Consider the following 10834-nt stretch of genomic DNA (forward strand, 5'->3'; position numbering starts at 1 on the left):
CCTGGACCATCAGCAGCACCCCGGGGAGCTGATCACCTCCCGCCCTAGGGGTGTGTGTGTGTGTGTGTGTGTGTGAGAGAGAGAGACTCCTGATCCAGGAGGCCACCCTGCGCTTGGAGTCCCTCCCTCCCCCCTGGCCACCACCCCTCCTCAGTCTCTGCTGCCAGTTCCCTCTCTTCTCTGCCACCTCTAGGGTGTCCCAGGACCCCAGGGCTCGGTGCGTGGGTCGCTTGTCCCTCTACACGGCTCTCGGCCGCCCTTGGCGAGCTGGTGCAGCTTCAGGGCTTTCTGGCCCATCTCTGTGTGCTGAGAGCCTCTAATGTTCTCTCTCCAGTCCAGACTCTTTCTGGAACTGCAGATTCCTTGTCCACCTGCTGATGAGACACTCCCACTGAGGCGACATCTCTGGCACAGTAGGCCCACAGTCAGTGGCCACCGCCACCTCCAGACCTTCTCTCCCGCGTTTCCCTGGGTGCAGGGAGGGCCTGGCAGTGCTGCCCTTCCCGGTGCTCAAGTGCTCAGGCTCACGGCGTCTCCCTGGCTCCTCTCGACCCTGCGTCCCAACCGCCCGCAGCCCTGTTGCGGACGGCCTCGCAGGCCTTGCAGACAGGCCCCCAGTATGCTGCTCGTGCCCTGTCCGGCTTCCTGGGCTCTGCTGCAGCCTTGTCCCCAGCCTCCTTCCTAGCAGCCCCACCCGCCTGTCCCTCAGGAGGTGACCTGCTCTGTTGGGTGCAGTGTGTGTTTGGGCCGTTTTGGAGAATCTCCGCGCTGGCCACTTCCCACCCACCTTCCCTGCTCTTGGCCTTCCTCTCCAGTTACCCTTTCTCCCGGCTTTGTCACCTGCTCAACCCCCATTCCTGGAACAGCGCCGGGCGCAGACCCTCACAACAAATACTCGCCCGAGGAAGCAGCTCGAGGTGGGAAGGCTCCCCCCGCTTGCAGCCCCAGCACCCCTGACCCGACCCCACTACCCCTCGCGACAAGCAGAGGTGGAACCAGAGCCGGCTTTGGAAAATGACATGTTTTATTGCTATGTTTGCAGTGGCTTTTTAGCACAGTAAGAATGTCCCCGCCGGACCCTGCCCTCACCCAGTCCCACCCCTCCGACCGACGTCGGGGTGGCGCGGGGTGGGGGAAGCCTTTCTAGGGTCCGCTCGGCTGTCTCGGAATCGGACGTGACACACACGTGGGTTAATTAAAGCTGCTACATGGAAGACTTGAGCCGTGGAAAGTGCATCAGCCTTAAGCTCACAGGTGGGAGCCGTGCCCGGGGTCCCTTCCCTGGCCGGTGCCCACCTCAGATCCCTGCAGTGGCGCCCGGCCCAGGGGGCAGGGCGGGGGCGAGCCTGAGCGCTCCAGGTGAGCAGCCCCAGATCCCCCAGGGGTCAGGATGCCGCCTCCGCTCACCCCGCCGCCTCGCCTCGCGGGCAGAGGGGGCGCGGGGATGCTCCGGCCCCCCCACGCCCACCCCCCGCGGCCATGCACTCCTCCACCCGGTCTGGGGCCGGGCGCTACACATGCACACCCACACGACAGACTCGCGCTCAACAGCTTGAAGCTTTTGCCTATGAAAATTAGATCTATAAATTCACACTCCTTGGCTGGGGCAGAGGACTTAAGGGGTGCTGAGAGGGGCAGGGAGCGGCAAGGAGAGGGATGCTGGGCAGTTTTCTCTTTAGAAATATACAAGCAGAAATCTCTTTTCCTCAAGTTTTTATAAAATGTGCAAAATACAAGCCTCGTTAGCCCACAGGCACAGTTTACACCTGGTAGTCACCTTTGCTAAGAGATCTAGGTTTATCCTACATACTCACGCACACATGCATTCGTACACAAGCTCACACAACTGATATTGGTGGCAATTGGCGCGGGAACCGGAAGGTTCCCTTGCTGGCTGGCTCTCTAAGCTTCTAGGATAGGGACTGGGACGGGGAGAGGGGAGAGGGGGTCTAGCCCGGCTGAAATACTCGCCCTGGTTCTGCAGCCCCTCCCCCACCTCCCTCCTCCCCTCTCCTGTCCTGTCCCCCAAGCAGCCGCCGCTGCCTCCTCTAGGGGCCACCCTGGGGTGTGCAGGGCAGAGCCCGGAGAGGCAGGCGCACTTGGGGGCCAGTGAGGCGCATCTGCGGCGGGCACTAGGGGGAGGGCGGTGGGCAGGGCCTGGGAAGCAGCGTGTGTACCAGCTTGGGTGGGGGGTGGGGAGGCATCTATTTTTGGTGGGTTGTGATATTTTTGGCGTTTTATTAAAAATGGAAAAAAAGTTATTTTAGTTAGCACTCGTGGTGCTTCCCCCCCCCCTCCCCAGGCAGGCCCCCAAAAGTGTCAGGGAAAGGCAAGCCCCCGGGAGGGGTTGGGGGCCGAAGCAGGGGCTGCTATGGCTACAAGAGGGTGAGCTGGTGATGTGAGCCGGGGTGCCTGTCACATGACGCTCTCTACCACCACCACTTTGCTGCTCTCGGACACTGGGGTCAGGGTGGTCAGGCCCCTGACATCGGAGTCCTGAGCTCTATACTCCAAGTGGTGGAGGCCCCAGATAGGCTGCGTCAGGTGCTGCCAGCGCTGCAGGAGAGAGGGACACGTTCAAGTCCCCGGGCGGGGGGAGGGGGCGCACACGCTTTTTCCCCTTGGTCTCTCTCCACTTCCCACCACCTGCCACGGGTTGGGGGTCTGGGGCCCCTCCCACAGGCACTGACCACACCCCACACTCTGTCCTAGGGAAACGGGGCAGGGGCTGGGGACAGACCTCTCTCTCCTCCCCCTGCCGTGACCTCGGGACCTGGAGGCTCAGGGTTCCTTCCATCCACCCCCCTGTGGGATGGCCCAGAGACTTCTGGCCCAGAGACTCCTAGCGTGATGCTACATCCTAGCAGTGGGTGGGAGAAGGGGCACTTGGAGGGAGGGAGGGAGGGAAGGAGGGAGTCGTGCAGGGAAGAGGGGGTGCAGGGGACTGACCTCAGCCACGGTCCCCTTGGCCCTGAGGAGGCAGCCCAGGAGGTGGAGGGGCACACACAGCATGGAGGAGAGCGCGAAGCCCCAGCCCATGGCCTCGCCCCACCACGGGTACACGTAGGTGTTGTTGTAGACTAGCGGCTTGTAGTACACCACGTTGAAGATAAAGATGCCCTGCGGGTGAGAACCCCCCCCCGCCGCGCGCTCAGCCAGCGGCGGGCCCTCGGCACCCCTCCCCCGGCTCGGGCCTCCCCCGGCCCTTACCATGCAGACCAGCGGGGTGAAGAAGGACCAGCACCATTTCATCCAGGGGCAGGGGCGGTACCCGATCATGCAGGCGACGTCGTCCATGAAGCGGTCGGCTCCTGGGGCGAGCGAGGCGGGAGGGCTGGAGCCGGACACCCCACCACCCCTGCTCCGGCCCGCACCCCCAGCTCGCCCCGGGGCCCGGGCCTACCGTACACCCAGGCGACCACCACGCACTCCCAGAAGGCCTGCCACAGCAGGGTCGTGCCGCTGGCCGAGTAGTAGTCAAACAGCTGGAAGACGTACATCCCGCCCTGGGGACGGAGCCGGGTCAGGGAAGGTGGCAGGCAGCGGGAGGCCTGGGGCGGCCCCCACCCCGCCCCCACTCACATCGGTCACCATGGAGAGGTCGATGACAAAGCAGAGGGCGCAGCAGAGGGCCACGGAGATCTCCCTTTGGAAACGGAAGTAGTAGGAGGCCGGGAGGAGGTCGAGCAGGCCAGTGATGAAGCCTTCCACACCTACAAACTGTGGCCGGGCGCTCAGGCCACGCCCCTGCGGCCACCTGCCAGCCGTCCCCCCTCACCCCGGGGCCTCCCCCACGCTCCCGGCACCCTCCGTCCTGTCCCCCCCCCCCGCCCCCCCGCAAACCTGGCTGTCCAGGCCGAGCAGCAACAGCATGAAGAAAAACAGGGCAGCCCAGAGCGGGGCCACAGGCATCAGCGTGACGGCCCGGGGGTAGGCGATGAAGGCCAGGCCGGGTCCTGAAGGGGGAAGCGGCAGGGTCTCGACACCTGTGTCCCGCGCCCGCGTTCCGTTCCGTCCGTCCTCGTCACTGCCCGCCGCCCTCCCCTTCTCCCCTTCCCTGAGCTTCCAAACTGAGGGACGACGCCGGGGCGTGCTGTGGCCGGGGGCCTTTCCCCTTGAGTCAAGGTGTTGCCGGGGGGCCCGAGCCCGCGAGAGCGGGGTGTCTGGCTCAGGCTCCGGGTCTTGCCGGCCGGCAGCCCTTGTGGTCACCGGTCACCGTTCGCCCCGGAAAGCCCCTCCTCTCCCTCTGCAACACTCGGCCGAATGTGAGGGGCTCAGCCCACGGCCCCGGGGAGGGATGCACGGACGGAGGGACGAGAGCTCGAGGCCCCCCCCGGGGCCCGGCCCGTGAGGCTCCGGCTCGGGGCCGACCGGAACAGCTGTTGCCTCGCAGCTGCTCGGCCGGGCCTCCCTCGGCCCCGAGTGACGGGACAAGCGAAGTGAATCTGTCTCTCGTTTCCCAGAACGTCTGTGTGCACGTGTGTTCGCGGATGGGGTCTGTTAGGACGGAAGGCCGGGCGCAGGGGTCGGGGTCCTCACCCGATTCCGCCACCTTGGAGATGGGCACGCCTTGCTCTGCGGCCATGAAGCCCAGGATGGAGAAGACCACGAAGCCAGCGAAAAAGCTGGTCCCGCTGTTGATGAGGGCCAGGATGATGGCGTCCCTAGGGGCAGAGGGGCCGCGGGGACTGGTCAGGCCGCCTGCTGCCCGCGGACGTGCGGTGGGGGCGGGGGGCGGCCTGCGGCACCTACTTGTAGCAGTTGTTGTTGAAGCGGTTGTAGCTGCCTAGCGCCGTGAGGGCGCCCAGGCCGATGGCGTAAGAAAAGAAAATCTGGGTCCCGGCATCTATCCACACCTGGAGATAGACCAGGGCGGGGAGGAGGTGAGGGGCCCTGCCGGCCTGGCCCGCCCCTCGTCCCGTCCAGCCCACCGCCCCCTCACCTGAGGGGACCCCAGCTTCGACCAGTCAGGCTTGAGATAGTAGATGATGCCATCCAGGGCGCCGGGCAGCAGCACTCCCCGCACCAACAGCACGACGAGGACCACGTAGGGGAATGTAGCCGTGAAGTACACGATCTGGGGGGGGGGGAGGTGGGCGCTGCTCAGAAGGGGCCCTGCGGCCCCCGCCTCCCCACTTAGGGGCCCCCAGCCTCAGCAGGGGGGCAGGCGGGCCACACTCCCCCCACTGTGGTACGGTCCGCTCCGAGGTCAAGCGGGAGGCCAGCCTGCAGCCCCCCCCCCTTCTACTCCTCAGAGCCTAGGCTCCTCCCGAAGGAAGCGGGGTGCTCAGCTGGCCATCGGCCGCCCCTGCAATGACAGGTCAGCTGTAGAGGGAGGGCGGAGGCAGGACCTTCCCCGGGTGGGGAGCAGGACATCGGCCTGGAGGCAGGTCCCATGCCTCCTGTGGTTCTCTGCACAGAGGCAGGGTCCTGGGCAGGCCGGAGTGGACTGGGCCGGCCGGAGACAGAGGCGACAGCGAGGTGACCGCGAAGACCTCTGCCTCCCTCCCACCCTCAGCAGAGCAGGACAGGTAGGCAAGGGACGGCCACGGACTGGGTCCCCCAGGCTGGCCGCAAAGCAGAGAGTGAGGAAGTAGTGAGTGAGGAAGAGAGGGAGACCGGGGCGGGGATGCCCGACACAGGCAAGTTCAGCTGGCTGTCGCCTGGGGCCTGTCCCCTCAGGACGGAAGGCAGCTGGGCTGGAGTTTCGAGGGTGGGGAGGACTGACTACGCAGGCATGTGTGGGAAATCCAGTGGCCTGGATTCAAGTTCCTGCCCCCTCCTCAGGCCCTGGCCTGGTCACCTCGCGTGGAAGGGGTGTCCCCCCCGCCCCCAGTGGAGACGCCTCTTCTCCCCACCGGCCATGCTGCCCCCACCCCTGCCATCATCACCCCCCCCACCCGCCCGCCTCCAGCTGTACCTTTCCTGTTGACTTGACCCCCTTCCAGACACAGAAGTAGACCAGCACCCAGCAGGCCAGCAGACACAGGGTCACCTCCCAGTTGAGGGCCCCTGGCACGTCCAGTCCCCCCGAGAGCCGCAAGACTTTGTTCCTGGGGGAGGGACAGCCCGTCAGGGCTGCCGCAGCAGAGGGCAAAGCGACCGGGGAGCTGTCGCCGGGGCGGTACTCCCCCGTGCCGCAGCCCTCGGGTCCAGCTGGGGCCCCCTGGGCACCCGGGCACCCGGCCCAAGCCCACAGCCCGGAGGCGTTGCAGTGCGGGAGGCAGGAGCCCGGGAGCCCCTGGCCAGAGGCTGGTCGTGCCCTCGGTGGTCTCCCCTCCCCAGGCTGGCAGGCACAAGGGGACTGACGATGCCCGGGACCGAGAAGTGGTGAGGGAGTGAGGCCCGTCCGTTCCAGCTTCCGTAGGGACTGCGTGGGGGCTCCCCGAGGACAGGCAGGGCCTGGGAGTGGCCCCTGCTCAGCATCCCGCCCCGCCCCCGCCCCCCAGGGGGCCGGGCCCCAGCACACGCAGACCCGGGCCATATGGGGAGCCCACAGACAGGGACAGGCAGGGCTTGGCCCAGAGGCGCCTGACTCACTCCCAGAACTCGATGACAGGGGACCGGCGGTCAGCAAGCTGGTCACATGTGAGGTTGGCCAGGCTGGCATTGGCACAGTCTTCATGGCGGAAGATCTCCACACAGTCAGGAGTGTTCCAGGTATGGCCACATGTGGCCCAGGGCAGCGTGGTGGTGAAGGACTTCACCAGGTAATAGAAGCCCCAGGCCAGCACCATGATGTAGTAGGTGTTGCAGTAGAAGACGATCACCATGGAGGCGTAGCCCAGGCCTGGGAAGGAGAGGAGTTTCTGCGTGGGCTCTTCTCTGGCTGCTCCCCACCGCCCCCCTTATGTACCCTACCGAGCTCAGAGAAGTCTTTGGAGCGCGACTGAGATGTGGTGGGAGGATGGTGGGGAGGGCAGATGCAGAGAGCCCCTGGACCCTCACTTGTCCGAGTAGCCCGACACTAGAGGGCTGGCTCAAGGTTCCTCCCTTGAACCCTCCGCTCCTGCTGCAGTCGGAGCCTCAGCTCCTGTGAATTCCCTAGTCTCACACACGGGTCCCCTTCTGGGTCCCACTGCCACCGTGGCGGTTGATGGAGGGCCAAGCCTCCAGCTGGCCCCCCAGTGGCCTCCAGTACTCAGCAGCTGGGGGCTTCCTGGTGACCTGGGGTGGTGTGGGAGATGGTCACTCTCTCGGCGGGCAACCGGGGCCAGTCACTTTGCCTCTCTGAGCCCTGGCCTCCCCAGGGTCCCTCCTAAGCCTTGAGAGATAACAGGGACACTGCCCACACGCAGAAGGAGCTCTAAAGTGACTTTTGCCAATAGTCCTTCCCTTCAGATCCTCCCTGAACTTCCATAGCTGCTGCTCCACCGCCTTAGGCTGGCCCTCTGGCCTTGGGAGAGCTGGCCCTTGACATCATCTCCTGTTCTCGCACCCTCTGCTCAGCCCCGGTGAGCCAAGAATGCTTGGCAGGGTCTGTTCCCGGCTCTGCTGGGCCTGGGCGCCCTCACCCTGGTAGAGAGGCCAGTCCCCGACTCCCATTCCCCGCATGCCTAACGTCACTGGGTGGTCTCCAGATCCTCCGGCTTCCCACTCGTGACTTGGGGGGGTATGCACCGGGTCCCCGGCCTGGTGCTCAGATGAGACAAGATTTCTCAAGTGGGTGCCAGTTTTGCCCTAGCAGTGGGAAAGGGGAGGGGTCGCTGAGGGAGAGGGCAAACGGGACCGGCCTGGGGCTGCTCACCTTTGAACAAGGGGCAGATGTTCCAGACGTTGATGCTGCCGGCCTTCATGAACTGGCCCAGTGAGATCTCCAGGAAGAAAATGGGGATTCCTCCGACCAGGGCGATCAAGACATAGGGGATAAGGAATACACCTGGGGGAGGAAGAACACAAGGGTGGGCACTTGCCCAGGGCGGCCCCTTAGCCCCTGGCTGGCCAGCCCAGCTTTCGGAAGCCGTGGGAGGCCAGGGAGGAGCCAGCTCCAGGCTCCTCCCCGGCCCCATCCTAACTTCCCAGTGGGTGAATCAGTGCAGGGGGTGGCCACTGACTCAGAGTTGCGAGGTGAACAGCCTTGCTGGGAGGAGGGGGTTGGAATGTCGGGAGGGCTGTGGCTGTCCCCCGAGGCTTACAGCCCTGTTTCTTGGGTAGGGGGCCCTGTGCTCACAAGGCTTCTGGCCCCACCGTCACCGAGGGTGACCTAACAGGCACGGAGGACACATACGGCCTCGTGTCGCAGTTGGCCAGGCAGCACGGGAAAGAGCGGTGAGGCCATGTGGATGCGTCCGTGTGCGTGCGTGTGTGCGCCATGGCTGGCACTCCGGCCTGGGGGCCTGTCTGGCTTGGGCAAGCCTGGGTTTTCCTGCACCCAGGCACTGGCCTGCAAGCATGAAGGTCCAGGGAAGAGGGTGGGTGGCAGTCTTCTGCCAGGGGGCACGGTGGGGGGGGGGATCTCGAGGTATCGGTGAACAAAGACAGAGGGAGTCAAGGTGGGGTAGTACAAACTCTGGTGAGCCTGGCTCTGGAGGCTGCAGGCAACGGGCCAGAGACCACAGGCCAGAGGTGGGAGGTAAGGGGAGCTGGGCATCAGCAGCCTCCCCCCCCCCACCCCCCGCTCCCCGTCTGCTCTCCTGTCCTCTCCAGGCCCCCTTCTGTTGCCCCAGCTCAGCTCTGCGTTACTCAGAAGTCAGGCTTGGCTGCAGCTTGTCCGGCTGCTGGTCCCAAGCATCCTTCTTGTGTGTGACCTTGGGCCAAGGCCTTCACTCTGGGCCTCAGTTTCCCACCCATCATCCAGTCACCATGGCTTTCCCCCAGCCCCAGCGCTGCTTTGCAGTCACAGGACACCCGGTGGCTATCGCTGTTGCTAAGCTGGGCCCGGGGCAGGCGGGCATGGGGTATGCGTGCAGTGTGTCCAGCGGCGGCGCCAGGCGGCCCAGGCCGCAGGCTACCCAAGCCTGGCTCAGGCACCCAGTGTTCCAGGCCCAGGCTGGAGGGGAGGGGAGGGGAGAGGAGAGGGGAGGGGAGGGGAGGGGAGGGAGGGAGGAGGGGAAGGGAGGGGAGGGGAGGAGAGGGGAGTGAGGGGAAGAGAAGAGAGGGGAAGGGAGGGGAGGGGAGGGGAGGAGAGGGGCAGGGGGAGGGACAGAGTAGTCCATTGTGTGTGTGTGTGTTCGTGTGTGCACACGTGGGGGCCCCGCACAATGTGCCACTTGTGTGCCTGACCGGCGGGGGCAGCCTGGGCTCCTCACCTCTGGGAGCCCCCCAGGGGCCGGCATCGCCTTCCCACCTCATGGCCAATCACTCCGGGGCCCCTGCGCCAGGAGTCCGGGGGGGAGGCAGTCCCGGGGCTTCGGCAGTTGGCTCGCCGGCCCCCTCCCCCCACACACTGCCAGGCACATGACCGGCTGGGGGGTGGAGGCCGCCGGGGCTGAGCCACCGAGCGGCAGCGGCCAGCGAGGGGCGGTCTCCAGCACCCCCTATCCCGGACTTCGGCCCCGCGCCCCGGTGGGGCGGGCGGGGGAGGGGGCCCCTGGCGAGGAGGAGCGGGGACGCGGCGGGGCGGGGGGCGCTCACCTCCGCCGTTCTTGTAGCACAGGTAGGGGAAGCGCCACACGTTGCCCAGGCCCACGGCGAAGCCCACGCACGACATGATGAAGTCCATCTGGCGCGTCCAGGTCTCACGCGGCGGCACGGCCAGGCGGCCGCCGGGCGCCCCCAGGCCCGCGGGGCCGTCGCCCTTGGCCGGGGCCCCGTCGGGCCCGGGCGCGATCAGGGGGCCCTTCTTCTCGTCGCCGGACACGCTGTAGATGCCGTTCTCGGCGCTCTTCTTCGCCATGGCCCCGGCGGGCCGCGCGGCCGGGCCGGGGGGCGCGGCGCCTCGCGGGGGCGGGCGGACGGGCGGCGGAGGGCGCCGGTGGCGCTGGGGGGCCCCGAAGGCGCGGGCCCGCCGGGGGGCCGGGGGCGGCCGGGCCGGGGGTCGGGGAGGCGGGGCGGCGCGGTCAGAAGCAGTCCACGAAGCACTTGAAAGTGAGCCTGAAGAATCTCATGTGTGTCGGGGGCCCGGGGGCGCGCGGGCGGCGGCGGGGCCCGGCCGGGCGGCGGCGGTGGCTCCCGAGACTCCTGTCCGCGGCTCGGGCGGTGGCGGCGGCGACTCGCCCGGCCCGAAATTCAGCCTAGCGGGGCGCGGGCGGCATCGGGCGCCCACGGTCTGCAAGCGGCGGCCGGAGCAGGGGCCTGCGGCCCGCGCCCCCCGCCCCGGCCCGGGCCGGCGCGGCTGCCCGGCTCGCTCGCGGCTCCGGCGGCGGCGGCGGCGGCGGTGGCGGTGGCGGCGGCGGCGGCGGCGGCGACGGCGACGGCCGAGGCGCGCTCGCCCCTCCTTCCCGGCGGCGGCGGCTCCAGCCGCTCTCGGGGCCGCGGCGGGCTCAGCGACTCGCCACCGCGCTCCGACCGTCCCTCTCTTTCCCGGTCCGAGCGGCTGCCGCTTAAGAACCGACTCCCGGTGATGTCACTGTCGCCCCACCCCCACGACCGGGCTGGTCCCCCTCCCCCCCGCCGTCCCGCCCTCCCCGTCACTCCGCCCACCTCCTCCTTCCCTCCTCCCGAAGAGGAGACGCCACTCCGGCGGGAAGCAGGATGGCTGCTACCTGGGGCGCCGACCAGCACGTCCTTCCCAGGGACAGAGCCGCTCCTGACCCCGAGTTTATCTGGGCCTGGCTCCCTCCCAGATCGCCCCTCCTAAACCTGCCCTTCCTGGTTCTAGGAAAGCCACTTCCCTGGCTGCCTTCCAGCCATCCTTGCCCTCCTTTCCTCTTCTCCCCACCTCCTTCCAGTCTGT

At 67.2% G+C, this 10834-nt stretch overlaps 1 protein-coding gene across 2 annotated transcripts; it reads right to left on the bottom strand.

The window, feature by feature from the left end:
• Positions 1-1006: 1006 nt before the first annotated feature.
• Positions 1007-10463, bottom strand: SLC6A8 (solute carrier family 6 member 8). Of its 2 annotated transcripts, none has more exons than XM_053891286.1 (13): positions 9574-10463; positions 7748-7879; positions 6541-6790; positions 5921-6053; positions 4943-5077; positions 4753-4856; positions 4540-4664; positions 3844-3956; positions 3592-3720; positions 3404-3506; positions 3211-3311; positions 2950-3120; positions 1007-2556 (listed from the first exon to the last, which is right to left on the bottom strand). In XM_053891286.1, the coding sequence occupies exons 1-13, from the start codon at positions 9833-9835 to the stop codon at positions 2416-2418; spliced, it is 1899 nt and encodes a 632-aa protein (XP_053747261.1). In that variant the 5' UTR covers positions 9836-10463; the 3' UTR covers positions 1007-2415. The 2 variants fall into 2 exon arrangements, with proteins under 2 accessions (XP_053747261.1, XP_053747260.1); XM_053891285.1 differs by having other exon boundaries at positions 3583-3720.
• Between the last annotated feature and the right edge of the window lie 371 nt (positions 10464-10834).

Source organism: Panthera pardus, unplaced genomic scaffold (assembly GCF_024362965.1).
Source record: "Panthera pardus isolate Hobbes unplaced genomic scaffold, ASM2436296v1 HiC_scaffold_27, whole genome shotgun sequence".
Taxonomy (NCBI): Eukaryota; Metazoa; Chordata; class Mammalia; order Carnivora; family Felidae; genus Panthera; species Panthera pardus.